Genomic DNA, 15,634 nt, shown 5'->3' with positions numbered 1-15,634 from the left:
CCATGACGTCACTACCGGTGCGACCATAGCACACACGCTCTAAACGTTTTGCTAGTGCTCGCCATGATTTTGATAGAATAAACATCACTCTTAACACGTTTTAAATGCACGCTTCAAACAAAAAAGTCAGTGAAGACAAAGAAGAAAATGATATGGTCTCCCGGGACCTATTTATACTATAGTCGCACCAGTAGTGACATCATGGGCTGTTGCCGGCCTACGTGTGTTGGTGTTTTTTTTTATGTATGCTTCAGACATGGGTCACAACGAGGCGTTCCCCATAGCAACCCATAGAGTATGCAGTGTCTCGTTCCCTACTCAGGGAAGAATGGTTACATACATAACCTGAGACGTTTTCATGCTATACACACATTTTTGTGCACACATCTTGCGATATTAGCTGTGGAAGGAAAGGTTCAGCTAAAAATGAAAAACTAAATTCAAACCTCAGGTGTTCTGATATACCTTGAGACCACTGACACATTTACATTGTTCCAGACAGAGTTTTGACAGGCTGAGCTGCTGTCTTGCGCTTTGAGGCTTTGTAGTCTGGTAAACAAAACCTGTTAGCAGTGGTGTGTGTGTTTGTGTGCAGCTCCACTGCTTCACTGATGTCTGTTCACCCATGTCTCGGGGCAGCAGTGGTGTAACCTTACTGATGACAGTCAGTGCAATGTGATGATGTGATTTCAAAGGACAGTGTGTGTGTGTGTGTGTGTGTGTGTGTGTGTGTCTCAGATACCTCTCAGATACACACACACAAAACAGGGAGAAGCCAGTCAACTTGAACTAATTTAAATACTGCTGTACACAGCTTTTAAAGTACATTGTCATTGTTATAGATATGCATAAATATACAAAATTTGACACAAATGCTACACATTGTAATTAAAAATTTGATGAATGTGCTTATTTAGGGTTGTGTCATTTGTAAAAAGGCCCATTCATACCATGCTAACTATAAAGTTCTAATAATCATTCTAATTCTATGAGAATAGTAAAGTCTAATATAAAGATAAGGACACAAAGTAATGATATTGTTGGAATCAGACAATTTCAGAATGATTTCTTTCCAGTTGACGAACGGTAAAAACATCAATAGTCAGTCAGAATCTGCTTGACATTAAAGATCTTGAGCATTAGAATGGCAAATTACATAAACACAGTACATGCTTATAATAAACAGAGTGTTATTTCCGTTTGTGTAAATGCTAACATGCTTAGTTTTATAGTTAGCATTCTTGCTGTGAACTATCCCTTTTACAATAATGACACAGAGGGATGATATAGTTGAATTTTTTGTTTTCCATCTGATGAATGATACAAACATTGACAAGATCCTGAGTCCCTCTGACTGATATTTTTTACATTTTATTCTATGACATAAAATACACCAGTAATGGTTGCTCATGAAGTTTTAAAGCTATTACTTGTTTTGAAAAATGTGGTCGCTAACAAGTGGCTAAATAGGACTACAGAGGTTGTTGGGGGCATTAAACATCATCACACAGAATAGGTGAACTCATCTACTCATCATCTATCTCAGACTTTGAGGGAATTTATTTATTTATTTATTTATTTTTGTTACAGTTTTTCTGCCACTTTGCTGCATTTCTCGAGTCATCCTTAATATTTGCAAAGAAGTCTGTGCATTTCTCAAAACAATTCGTACAAAAAGCACCACACAATGGATTACCTTCAAAAAGCCCGTAACTTACTCAAAATCTTTAATTCATCTCTCAAAAGGAAGCATTTATGTCAATGAACATATCAGTGTCATCAGAATGAAACATCCTTGTGTCATTGTTCACAAACAAGATAGTCAAAATGATTAGTTATGTTGTCAATATAACATTAGACTCTGTTAGTATTACCTGATGTAAACTATGGCAACAGTTTTGCAGTTACTGTATTGGAATGCAGGAGGCTTCTTATGTATTACATATATCCATTTCAAAAGTACAAATTTACACATTACTATATGTGGGATATTTATTGAAAGAAACGTTTCGAAATGTTTGAATTATCAAGGATATGGTCGATCTCCTATTTGGCTGCACCCTTCGACCCGCCTCAGCCATTCTAAGGCCTTGAGTAACAACATGGTCCACATAGTGGCCCTTATTTCATCTGATATGTGCCTCCGTCCTTGACCTCTTCTGCCTCTTCCTCTGTTTTGTCTCTGTACCCTTCCACCATTTATTCTTACTCCTCTTCTTTCTCTCGGCTATTGACCCTGATCATTTACTGGATGTTCAGCCATTGTCAGAATTTGTAACTCTTGTGCTGTCCTCTGTCTATATATGCTTTCCAATTGAAGGTTCATGAGATGCATCTTTCAGGAGACTGATTTATCATTGATTGATCTACATGGGGCTAATGCCCCGGGACCTCTGACCACAGACGCCTGACACCTGAGCTGTCCAGTTGATACTGACAGAGAAATACTGCTTCAATGTGTGGCAGTCAACTAATAAAATGCAATAAATGTTCAATTAGGAATTCAAAATGAATATAAATAGCACAGTTTCATAACATAATGAATAAAAAAATGCTTATGTTATGCTATCTTGCTATCTCAGAAGCTTCAAATCCTGGTTGAATACAATTTGCAATTTTAATTAAGCAAGTAGAGTGGGCGCACTTAGTTACATTTCATTTTGTGATTTCGCTGACTTAATTAACTTGACCTGTACTCTTTGCCGCTATTAACTACAATTATTTTTTTTTGGCACGAGCAGATGAGAAGCAGCAGAAGTGGTATGGGTCAGCTAACATGGTAAGGGAAGTACAGCAGGGAGACCTGCTCGGACAATTCCCTTTTATTAAGAAGGGCAGATGGAACAGTCCCATAAAACCACCATGAACAAAGAAGTGGAGTGTGTGTCTGTACAGTAAATTGTATACACCTATGTTGCTGCACAGTAGCTTCTTGGTTTTGACAAACCATTTTATATACCAATTTTTATAAACCAATTTTTGAAGGTGCATGTACTAACTAAAGCTACAATTATGAGAAGGGATCTTTTAGGTATTGAGTTGCAAATGTGATAAAAATGGGATTACAAGAACCAGCTGTGAAAAGGTAAGCCAATTAAAGAATCTGATTACCTGTCAATGTTTTTACTGTTCATCAGCTAGAAAAAATCGTTCTAAAAGTGACTTCAATTATATTGTTCCTCTGTGTTGTTATAGCTTTAGCTGTGGTGTGGACTTCACTATACTCATAGGATTATAACACTTAAGTTATCCTTGGCCTTAAACGTAGCATGTATTTTACTTCCATTTTTTTCAAGCACTGCATATTTTTGGGCCATTGGACAATTGTGAATGAGATGAGTGATGGGGAACAGACCTAGAAAAGGAAGGGCATGAACATATTAAACTGTGACCACTAAATTATCCGAAAATCTCTCCAAAAATGGTTGATGTGTGGCCTGTAATGAGAGAAGGAGAGAATGGAGGAAAGATAAACGACCAACATATAATTGCCGTGCCGCCTTAGTCTTGTTCATGCAGCAACTTGTGCATTCATTTGGCATTATGAGCGAGACTGAAAAAAGAAGACTATTAACGTAATGGATCAGAGTCGCAGAGGAGGCAAGGAATACCGATAGAAGGAAAGAAAGAGGAAAAAAGAAGACAGTGGAGGGAAGAGGGAGTGGAAAGGAGGACAGAAGTAAAATAAAATGAAAACTTTTGCCCAAATGTATGTCATTGGTTCATTTGTTTCCAGAGTCAAGTTTTTACCAAATTTGGGCTTAAAACCGGCTGCTTTCAACTTGTTACAGCATGCTTATTATTTGTGCACAAAAGCATGCTTCAGCTTTATAAAGTGAGAAAATAATACCCAAAACTCTTTTTTTTCAAAGTTATAGGCTTTATTTAACTGCCAAAATGTCAAGCATGTTTCTACATAAATAACAACCACGAGAATCAACGTACATGGCTACATGGAGCTGATGAAATCTCTGGATGTGACATCACAATGTACTTGGTCATTTGTGGAACAAAGACAGTGCAGCTCTTTTGTCTTAAAAATAATGAGGGGAAATGAATCAACCTGAACTGTTTAAAGATGACTTTCAGCTAGCTAATTTGTTGTACGCGAGCGTAGACCAACCTGCTATTTACAGAACGCAAGTAAAAGTCACTAAAAAAACCAAACAGTCTGGGAATAAGGAAAATACAGTTGATAGAAAGCCATATTGTATGCATTTTAACAAAATATACAAAATCTAAAACTAAAACATGATAACATATATATAAGTAATTTGGGGGGAAAAGCTCAATTCATGCAGCCCATTGGCTGGCATGTCAACGAAAATGCATAGACTCTGTCCATCGAGGAAATAATTCAACATCGTGAGCACACGCTTGTGCTTCCTACAGACAATAAAAGATTCCTTTGTTCATGCTCTTGTAGCATTGTGACTCTTAAACTCTTAAATAAATGTTCTCCAGCTATATAACCCTTGCAATGCATAAATTATGTCTAACATCACACCACGCAACGCACCAGTTACTGAAAGCAGACTCTTATGGCAGTGGCTGTGACTGCTGAGTCAACTAAAACTTGATTCTTTATGTGCCCTTGAAACTCTACATCCTCTCTTACTAAGATTATACAGGATCAGAACCGTCCCTAGGTATGTTATGTTTTCTATTGTGTAACAGACTCGTTCTCAGATCTAACCAATGTTGGTTTTCTTTTAGGTTTTAATTGGGGGTTCAACACAAAGACTTCCTGGTGTCATCATTCTTACACCCGAACATTTCATGAAGATTTACAGTTGTCAAACACATCATTACTGACATCTCAATATCCACAGTAGGTGACAGTTTCCCAGCACGACGCTGTTTTAATAAGCTAGATATGCCTTGGGGTCTGTGGGAGTTATAAACAGGTGAAATTTAAGTGTGGCTCTCGTTTTCACTCTGCGTGTGGAAAAGCAGAGGAGGGTTTAATCCACAGGCTTGGGGGGAATAATTATGTTTACCTTCTTTTTTTAGTGAGTATTCCTTCAAGGCACTGGAAAAAAAATGGTCCGAATGCATTTTGTATGTGTGTTTTAGGTGTTAACAGGGAGATGAGGAAATATCATTCCTAAAAGATGCCCAAAATCACTGTTTTTCTGGGTCTGCATCAGTTGAATCGATTCAATCAATCAGTTAAACAATTCTCACCTTCAAACAAAGTGATTCTTACTGACTTTATTATTAAAGGATACCAATGCTAGCTTGACGCCACCTAATATTTTTAGATAAACTACTTAGAGCTATTTAACCTGGCTAGCTTATAGAAAACAAGCATTTCCCAAGTTCTCTTTTCCAATGCAGGTTTTTGAACAGTCAATTTTGTTTTTTGTTCCAAATGTTGAGACTTATTTTATTCTCAATAAATTAAACGGAGACCAAATTCAGTGCAACCTGTTTGTTTGTTTCCCTCTGAAGCCCCTTTAAAACGGCTTACGCCTCTCCCACCCACACCACAGTATTTCCCAAGGGAACGTCAGTGATCTCACAGTTGAGTTTATCCAGCCGCCCATCCAGTATAAACAGGGAGCTTTGAGATGGGGTCATGAGATACTGTCCGAACAGCCCGCTGCCAGTCATGACCCTGTTTTGGCGGTTCCAAGGCCACTGAGCAGCCGGTGTGGGCTGCTTTAGGCTTTTGATCATTTTGACGTTACCAGTGCTGAGCTCCACAAAAAGAGCATCCGTCTGGTGGCCCGAGCTGCCAAACACGTTATACTGGTTAGCCTCTGTGAACGAGGGCATGAAGGCCAGATCGGACAGGTGCAGGTTGGTGTGAATGTCAAAGGGCTGGCCAATCTCGCCCCGCACGGACACATGCTGCAAGCGCATGAGCCCATCACGGTCATCCACGCTCACTAAATAGTGGCCATCAGGAGAGACATAAGGTGTGCCACTTACATCCCCATTTGGACCGATGACATTGTCTGTTACGCTATCGATGATTAATTGTGGCGGTACCGCGCCTGTTGAGTCTGGCCGACAGTTGACAAAGTAGTATCCGCCCAGGTGTGTGTAGGCGAGGGATTGTGGGATGCAATCGTATTGCTGCAGACTAATGTTTTTCACATAGGAGGTGGTTTCCAAATCGATCTTATGAAGAGCTGGTTCGTTCTTGTGGAGGATGATACCAAATCTATTAAAGAAAAAAATATGCGTTAGACATAGATATCAGTTAGATATCAGTTTCTGCCAAGCAAAACATTCATTCAACACAACTATTTCATGTTTTTTTGTCAGAACAAGCTCACCAGGGTTTTGTGACATTCAGAATTAAATTAAGCTTTTTAAATAATGCCTTTTATATTCTAATTCAATCCTTTTGAACTGAGCTAGAAAAAGTGATGTCAAACTGGAATTTGATTTAAAAAATGCAAGCATTCATATAACTGCTGTTAATGCATAGTTTTTATTTAAAGCTGCAGTCTGTAAATTTTGCCTCTTTGTCACAATCTCTGTTTGAAACCTGCAATAGCAGTTATTTGTGGAATTATTTTCTTTATGTGGGTTGCGTGTCGGCTCAGCTCCTCAACGCTGATAAATCTAAAGGGGTCTTCAAACTGCCACTTTTAGTACTGACCACTTGGCAAAAAAAAGCATTACAATAAAATTGCGCTGCCAATGGTGATTAAATCTGTTTGCTCATATCACATCAAACCGTGCAAATTATTATTGTTATACTATGTTCTCAAACTGTTAATGTTAACAACATCAGCATTGCATGACTATGTGTATGTATGTAGTGTGTATTAGCGTTACATGTAAATTCCAATTTCTGTACAGTCTCTAATTGTCATACCATTCGAATTTCATATAGAGAAATTATTTTAACCTATAAAAGCAAATTATTCTTCCTAAGAACTGGTTCTCTTAAAAATACAAAACTTGTGTAATCCCATGTATCTGTAACCAGATTCATATTTAAAATTGGAATATAATCTAATTTCAGCCACTTACATGTGTTTTATAAAACACATAATCCTGTGAAAACCTACCAGTACCACTTAAATTAGAAAATATTATTATAAGCTTTCCATTGTGAATTGGGATAAGGTAAGGCTGGTTATGTACTTGTTTAAAAATTGATTTCAGATCATTTAAAAAAAAAAAAAAACCTCTTATGGACTGCTGCTTTAATTTGTATCTTTTTGTATATAAAAACATAAGTAATCTTATTATTAAAACTTATTTCATGATAATAATATTTTATGGACCGTAAAATTTGCTTTTTGGTGCTCTATGACAAAATTAAAATCTTATTTTGATAGTATGGTCTAATCATTTGGGGAAAAATATTCTACAAGTATTCATAGGCATAATTAGTCAAACTAAAGATGAAATAATTTCTGTTTTTTTGAACATTTTGTCATGTAACTGTTGAATTTCCTTGCAAATTGCAAATAGTAAATTCCTCTTCTAGACAACTCATGAACTGATAGAAAGCCAGTTCATAAATTCTGATTTCGCCCAACCCTGAAGCTTTGTAATTATTAAGGATCTGCATTGATGAAATAAAAGCTCCAATCCCAAGTTAAAGTGTCCCTGGAACTGGATCTAACTCCACTGTGCACTTGAGTAATGTTGCCCTGAGGGCACTGTGCTTGCAATTAATGAAGTGTAAGTTGCTTCGGATAAGAAGTAGCTGCCACACCGAAACTAACAAACGAAGCTTCTGAGTGAATAAACCCAGGGTGCAGGTTCAACTCTAATGAGGAAGATCCAAAAGCTTTAAGGGAGAGAAAGAATTCAGTGTCACATCTCTGTAAATCAGTCCATGCTAAATATCCTCTGCCAGATGTCTGGTTTCATAATTGATTTCAATTAAAAAATTAATCATCTACACTTTGTCTCATCCATTGAGAAATCCAAAGAGCCCAATTATTGGCTATAAAAAAATTCTCAGAAGAACCAAGAACAAATTAAGTTGGTGAGGGAAATAAAGGATCTGACAAAGTCCAATTAAATCTGCATGCTCTCCAATCAATTCTAGCACAGACTTCAAACCCTGACATCCATCTTCTTTTATGCACTCGAAAATGTGGCCACTGTCTGCGTCTGGCCAAAAGGCCACGTCTGCTGCAGACCAATGGGACAGATTATCACCGCCCGTGATGAGCTCCACCAGTTGGCAGCCGGTGTCCATCTATTAGCTACAGGCCAGGCTGTTTTGGCTGTGACGATATCCTCGGGGCTTAATTTCTAAATTATGAGGTCTGGGAAGAAGGCCTGGCGACGGATGCGGACACTGGGGGCGAGATCATGGAATATGAATGTAAAAGTGTGTGTTCAATACCCAGTCATGCACTTCAATTGTAAATGGGATTATTTTGCTAGCAAGAAAAATTCTCTCCTGCTGTGTTAATAAAATAGCTTCTCTGTTTGGATTAAGGGTCAAACTGACCTCAAATTTTATACAAATGTGACATATTGAAATAATAGGAATCTTGTATTTGACAAGCTACAATAAAGTTTCCTTCTCTTTTTCTATTTTTTACTTTTCAAAGTGTTAAATTTTGACGATTTGAAACCATTGAGGGGGGCAATTTTGTATATACTTTCCAAATCACATCTATGTGTCAAAAGTTATCACCTTAAATGTGTAAGAGTATAAAATATTTATAGAAGAAATAAATAGCTTCACCAGTGTTTCTAGTAGTTTAAACTGATTGAGATCTAAATTTAAATTGAGATCTTGCACAAAGTTTCTTCTGCATTTCTTCTGAAAAACAGCTGATCTACTGTATGTGCCTAAACTTTGCATAAACAATAAATAATTGTTTACATGTATGATTTTATGCTTTTGCATAAAGTTTCTTCTGCTTCTGACATTTCATTTCATGGATTAACAAAAAAAAACACCAAAATGAAAAATATATTTACCCTACAGAAACAAGAAAGGACAGAAAAGAAGGAACAGCGTGAATTTATTGTAAAATGTTGTTTTTAATTGTGGCTTTTGTTTTTCTGTGTATTAAATGCATTCATCTACATGTAGCTACATTTTCTCATCAAATTTAAGGTTGCACTTTTGCATGCCTTGGAATTTTGTGCATGTAAAATGTTGGTGGTGCAACAAAAAACATGAATAAAACAATGAAGAAGGCTGCTGCTAGCGCGTATGAACATACATCAATGATACAATTCACCCTGGATATGCTTTAAAAAACAGGCCTGTGTGCTATGGGGGTCACTACAATGCTTTCAGAATCATCTTTCAGCTTTGTTAAACAGATGCAACCCATGAGGAAACATGCATCACTCAATAATGATTACAAACAGGTTTTGTAGCTAGATATAAAACATTTCTACAGGGGCATGTAATGATGTATCCCCAGAATAGGATACTTAAGAGTCACATTCATCTTTTTGAGCTGGCACACACAGCTCTGTCATATGGATATCTGCTGCTGATTTCATTACTCTATAAAGTCACTAGCCTCTTCCCACGCAGTCAATATACAACAGGACAGCTCTGTAATTTGATAATTAAAAACAACAGAAACAGGTGTTTTTGCAGTATTGTGTATACTTTGTGATTTCTGTATTTGTTTATGCACTGCAGGGCAATTAACAGAGACACTTTCCTGTTGTAAATCAATGCTTTTCCCCAACTAAACCTTAGGCATCCCAAACAACCTTTCTTATGAACAAACCAAACACATTTACTCATTCATGGCAATACTTGCATTTATACAAACTCCTTCAATATTTATCAGACCATCACTTTAGACTGAAAATTTGTATTTAGCATTAGTAAAGGACTTACTGTACAATTAAAAGAAAAGAAATAAGTAAAGTTATGTATTGTTTTTTACAGTTGACATGAAACCTAATTTGCCCGCAGGCTGGTTGCAGATAAAAGCATGACAGAAAGTCGATGAATGCTGTGAATGGGACTCATGTAGGCTGTTATTTTCCCAGTATGAAGGTGTGTAAATGGTAAAATAATTTGACAAGCTGACTAAAATGTCACATGCAGTCTTTCCCCTGTACAAATCCCTCTTCAACAGTTCACTGCCACAGGTGAAGTCAAAATATATGAGGCATTTCAAATGAGAAACGAATGAAGTAATTATTGGATCACGGATCACCAAACATTCCTCCTTACGACAGTGTTTTGTACAAATGATACCGGCGCTGTTTACCAGTCGCAGATCTTATTATGTCAGCATAATCACAAAAATCAATATCCTCCTGAGGATTACGCAAGTAAATTCATATAAATTTACAAGGCATGCTGAGCTCTCTGGTTGATCTATTTATTATTCATGGGTATTTGTGCGTAAAGTGTGGTCCTAGCATGGGTTTATGGTTAGAAAAACACTGATATGTACAGTATTAATGTAAAAATAGTTTCTAAAAAATTAAACCTTTTGTGTGTGCAACTTTAGAGATGTACAAATGTTCACAAATCATTTTGAGAGTCATAGAATAGGTTGTCAATTTTACAATCAGTTTACACATTTTTACTGTATTTTTGGTCAAATCAATGTAGCCTTGGTGAGCTTATATATTTTTCATCTTTTATGTTTTTTTTCTTGTCTTGTCTTGATCCGAGAGTTTGTTTTTACTTACATCATCACTCTCTCAATCTTTATCTTATTCCCTTTAGGTCAATGACGTAATTCCTCAAACATCTTACATAACGCATTTACAAAACTTCTCCATCCAAAAGCTAATGTCATGTGCTAAATCCAAACTCTTGCCAGGCGAAGATCAGAGGGCTGTAATACTTTACACTGGCATTAACCTCTATTTCAGTATAGAGCGCTGATGTTGCACTCTATTGACTCGGAGCACTGAAACACATTACTCCATCAGAGAGCGGACAGCACGCTAAATGTCACCAGCCTACCGGGACAGCGCACTAAAAAAGTGTACATACCCTCAACTGAGCATCCAGCAGTTTATTCAAGAAAAACGAGACTGACACGCACTGAACTCCAGTGTCAGGAACTGAATTGTAGTGCAGCACATATCAGCTAGCGCAGTATTACTGCTAGTAAATATTAGGGCGAAAGCTAACAGCTGGGTTCAGTGACTCGTCTATGAGGAGAGTGTGGATTTTGTGAGTGTGTGTGTGGCATGCGTGTAAGCCGTATTATCTCAGGCCTCAAAAGGATCGAAAATTAAACTGGTCTTTGTGCATTACGCTGTATCCTCCGGATGAACTCTCTATCGTGGGACTAAGATCCTGTCTTTTAACAAAGCTGGTCACTAGCTGAGCTGAGGATCTGCAACTGAACTGCAACAATGTGCTTATTCTCCAAAACATTTATTAACCCTATAATAAGAGGCACAGGCTATTTGAACTACAAAAAGATCTAAGTAAACAGGATAGATGCTATTAGCATTTACTGATCATGAGATGATAATTTGACCGGATAGCCTTATTAAAATGTTGTGAATCTGATTTGATTTGATTACATTGCAAAGAAACTGTCAATCATCTTGCCTCACAGGGTAAGTCTATGGCTCTGATCCAAAACCTAGTGAGCAGCCTAAGTAGGATGTATTTTAAGGCATGATAGCTGTGCTGGAGACATAAAGGCTACTGAAATCACTTAATCAAAGTTCCTGTAACACTTTTGTTGCACGATTTTGGAAAAATCACATTCATTTTCTCCACAGGGGAATTTATTTTTAATTAAACCATTAAATACAGACTTACTGCAAGCTACAAGGATGCAGATTGATGGTATAGTATATGCTTAAATTACATCTCCATCTTTCCTGCTTTAAAGCCATTATTACACAGCCTTGTACCTTTGACTTTTTTTTTTTCATACAATTTTCATATACTTTTCTGCTTCAAATTAAAAGTTGTAATGTTGTGATTCACTTTGCTGCAGTTTGGTTTGGTTCATAGCTTTTAATTCTTTAACAATTTTTTTTTTTCCTACAGAAAAAATACTTCTGGAACCAAAGCCGCTGAAAAAGTGGGCTGGCACTGTTGCACTCTATAGAGCGTTCTTACTTATGAGGTTTCTTTTCAGTTAAGATGCTAAGTGTCGGCAATAAACAGCAAGATTTTGGAACAGAGCTTAAGGTTTCTTTACGACCGTAACATTGTAATTTTTTTTTTAAACATTTTTCATTGTTTGCCACTCTTGTCATCAGCAGTGTGACTTGCTCTCTCAATGAAGAGAACAAGTAATCTCTCTAATGTTTGGAACTGAGTCATTATTGTTTTATATTAGCACGACATGAAAGCATAAGTAAACATCCATCTGCCAACAGGGGACAATAAGAGGATCAGGGCATGCTCAGTAATCTTCAACTCAGATTTTAATCAATTCAAATGAGATTTCCATATCCATGCAACATCTCCTGGTCTGTTTATTCAGGGTTTAAACTCACATTTCCCTCTCGACTACCTCTAAATCTACTTTCTCATGTGAGTGACTTTGAATGCACAAAATGGTTTATTAAGATCTAAATGTCAGTTCCCGAATGCAATTTACACACTATCCAGAACTAGAGCTGTTTTCTCAGGAGTTCTAATCACAGTCAGTACGTGTTCATACATTGCTCATATATATATAGTGGGAGTCTTTCTCTCTTTTACCTGATGTGATTGATGGTGAGGCTTATGGGAGGAATGAAGAAATCCTCCACCCTGTCGAAGCGATGGCCAACCGGCTGGGTGTGGATGGTGTGGTGGGACGTGCTTCCGCTGGCTTGGCTGATCACCTGATGTATGGAAGAGTCACAATAGGAACATGAGTGATTATGCATAGGAAAACACACAAAAGGGAGATCTGTGAACTTCTAAACGTCAAAATTCCCCTTGTCTTTGAGGAACTCAGTGTATTCTGTCTGTGATTAACCAAAGCTATGCATTATGGGGGACGAGACTGTTCCAATTATGCGATATGGATCCCCACTGAGAGCCCTTGCTATGCTGGTTCAATTTTACATCACTTGGGAATGCTCCAAAAATGTCAAATAAATCATCAAAACACACTCTAAGCAGGGCCAACTCATATACTTGAATAATCAGATGAGAGAAGTAGTTAGGCAGAACGTCCCAGTACTCATGTTGAAGAGGCATCAGATGGTGATTAGCACTCACTGATGAATCTGGAGTGATTTGACTTACCTGGAGGGTTGGAAAGTTTTTCTCGAGATCCCCCCAGCTCAGGATCCACACCTGGTCATGAGACTTGTCATAGTGCAGCTTCACTGGAACCCGGTCGGTGCTCACAGTCTGTTGACAACAACAGATCAACAGTTTCCATCTGCTTATCAAAATCAGATAAGTTGTAACATTTAACGACTAAAAATGTTACGTGAACACCATATCAGCATATTAGAATGATTTCTGAATAGATGCTGAAAATGTTTGCCATCACAGGAATAAATTACTTTTATTTTTAAAAATATATTTAAATATTTCACAAATACTGTCTTACTGTATATTTGATCAAATAATTGAAGCCTTGGTGAGTGTATAAGTCTTCTTTTAAAACATTTACAAATTTATACAGATACATTAATATTTTAATCATTTGATATACACTATCATAGTCAGTTCACAAAAGGCACACAATCCAATTAGAAAGATGCTACACAGTCTTTATCATCAAGTTGAGTGAAATGTTATAATTATCTCACACTAGGCACAACTTAGACAGATGCTTCAGCATTTTTGCACACTGGTCAGTAGAGCGTCTTTGAAAAATTGATCACTTCTCCACATTATTTGCTTTTCAACCGTCCCTTCGAGAATTCAATAAAATCACTGGAACTCATTATGTTAATTCTTAAAGCAGATTCCCATCCATGCTTTTTAACATTCTACAAAAGTCACCATAAAAGTTTACGAGTCCACCAAAGCAACTATCCATGACAGAGAGAACGTGAGTCACTTTCAAAAGCACAGCTGTATGTTTTTTTGCACATGCAGAGTTTGGTTATGGGTGTGCATTTTAAATGGAGTGCTGACAGTAACAATAGCTCAGTCGGTTTGCAATAATAGCTTTGCATCCATATCCATTCTCTGTCACCTGGCTGGAGATATTCCACTGGGAAACAAATGATTCATTTTGTGCAGTGATAGCCTTACTGTGCAATTTTCACACCTCATTGTGCTTACATGGATGCACACGAATATGAAAAAAATTTTAATTTGCACATTGAGCGTTGCAAAAATGATTATACCCTCTCTCTCTCAGTAGGATGGACATTTTTTTCCCTCAGAATGTCTCTAACTTCAGATAAGTGTATTCATCTGATGCAGCATTCACTGTTAAGTCCTCCACAATGTGAGCATTTGAACAGCTTGTTTTGACAACACACCGCATTAAAAGAAACCAAGAGAGAACTAGTGTTTGTGTGTAGCTATGATGAAAGAGGGTGATTGTTGTCTTTAGCGTCAATCTCCATGTGTGCCAAAATCTGTGGGAGCAGATGTGCACATTGAATTTTTATCCCAGAACATCCCTTCCTCCTTATGAGGATTAGACTGAATAATAGAAACTCTTCAGCACGGACAAACAAATTCTCGCCACTATCCTTAGCAGATGTGTGAAATTTTAAATCGTACAAAAAAGTTTTGATTAAATAGTGAATCCTCAGGCTTAAAACATCATATGTTTCTCCAATGCTATAAGATCAGGTGGCTAATTAGCACTTGCTAATCTGAGGTAATGAAAACCAAATTCCCAGGTGATTCAATGATCCCAAGTGTGACCCTTGTCAGCACATTCTGAGGCATCATGGAATACCCAAGTGTGGTGTGGGATTGGGATGGTGTTGGTGTTGATGGTTTTGGTTTTGGCATTCACTCCAAAACAAAACTACTTTTCAGCCTAAAACATCAGCCACTTCTAAGGCTGCATTTATACTTGGCATTAACATGCAATCACTGTAATTCGATCAAGCAGATTGGATCATCAGTCAATCAGAACACGGTGTGCTAACATTCCGATCATTTTGTTTGCTGGTTTGGAGCAACTTGAGGAAACTACTCAAACAAGAGATTATTGAATTACCATGGCAAAAAAAGAAGAAAACTTAGCATACTTTGTGCAAATTAAGAATAAACATGCTAAATAAACAGAGAGCATCCTAACTAGCTGCATCACTGTGTGGTATGGCGCCTGCAACGTGTCCATTCAGAAGACCCTTTGACGCGTAGTGAGAGCAGCTGAGAAGATCGTTGGTGAGTCCCTCTCCTCCCTCCAGGACATTTACGGAACCCGCCTCACCCGTAAAGCCCTCTGCATCGCAGGTGATTCCACCCACCTGTCACACAGCTTCTTCAGTCTGCTGCCATCAGGGAGGAGACTGCGGAGTCTCCAGGCCAGGACCAGCAGACTGGACAGCTTCATTCATCAGGCTCAGAACTCCCTCCTGACCTTGGCCCCCCCTCCCCTCTTTTTCCCCATGCACCACTGAACTCTGAACCTCAGTCCCCTCCCAGCCCCCTCCAGCTCCCATACACACTGGGACCTGCACCAGACACTTTGTGCAGCATTGGTCTGCTCACTACCTCATTCAGCATTTAACTGACCTCATTCAACTACCTCTTCTGTCAGTTTAAATAAAGAACTGCTCTCTGAGATTTTGGCCACTTTAATCAGACTGAATAAGC

At 37.9% G+C, this 15,634-nt stretch overlaps 1 protein-coding gene across 4 annotated transcripts in view; it reads right to left on the bottom strand.

Moving 5' to 3' along the window:
• Nucleotides 1-3,859: 3,859 nt before the first annotated feature.
• The window catches only part of LOC109102850 (follistatin-related protein 5-like), a 117,058-nt gene continuing 105,283 nt past the window's right edge, over nucleotides 3,860-15,634 (bottom strand). For all 4 annotated transcript variants that reach the window (XM_042738186.1, XM_042738188.1, XM_042738187.1 and 1 more), the window contains 3 exons: nucleotides 13,139-13,246; nucleotides 12,605-12,729; nucleotides 3,860-6,172 (listed from right to left, as the gene is read on the bottom strand). In XM_042738186.1, coding sequence (XP_042594120.1) covers nucleotides 5,470-6,172; nucleotides 12,605-12,729; nucleotides 13,139-13,246 — 936 coding nt within the window. In that variant the 3' untranslated portion in view covers nucleotides 3,860-5,469. The remainder of the gene's footprint in view (nucleotides 6,173-12,604; nucleotides 12,730-13,138; nucleotides 13,247-15,634) is intronic.

Source organism: Cyprinus carpio, chromosome B14 (genome assembly GCF_018340385.1).
Source record: "Cyprinus carpio isolate SPL01 chromosome B14, ASM1834038v1, whole genome shotgun sequence".
NCBI lineage: Eukaryota > Metazoa > Chordata > Actinopteri > Cypriniformes > Cyprinidae > Cyprinus > Cyprinus carpio.
This window is presented reverse-complemented; position numbering and strand designations above follow the sequence as displayed.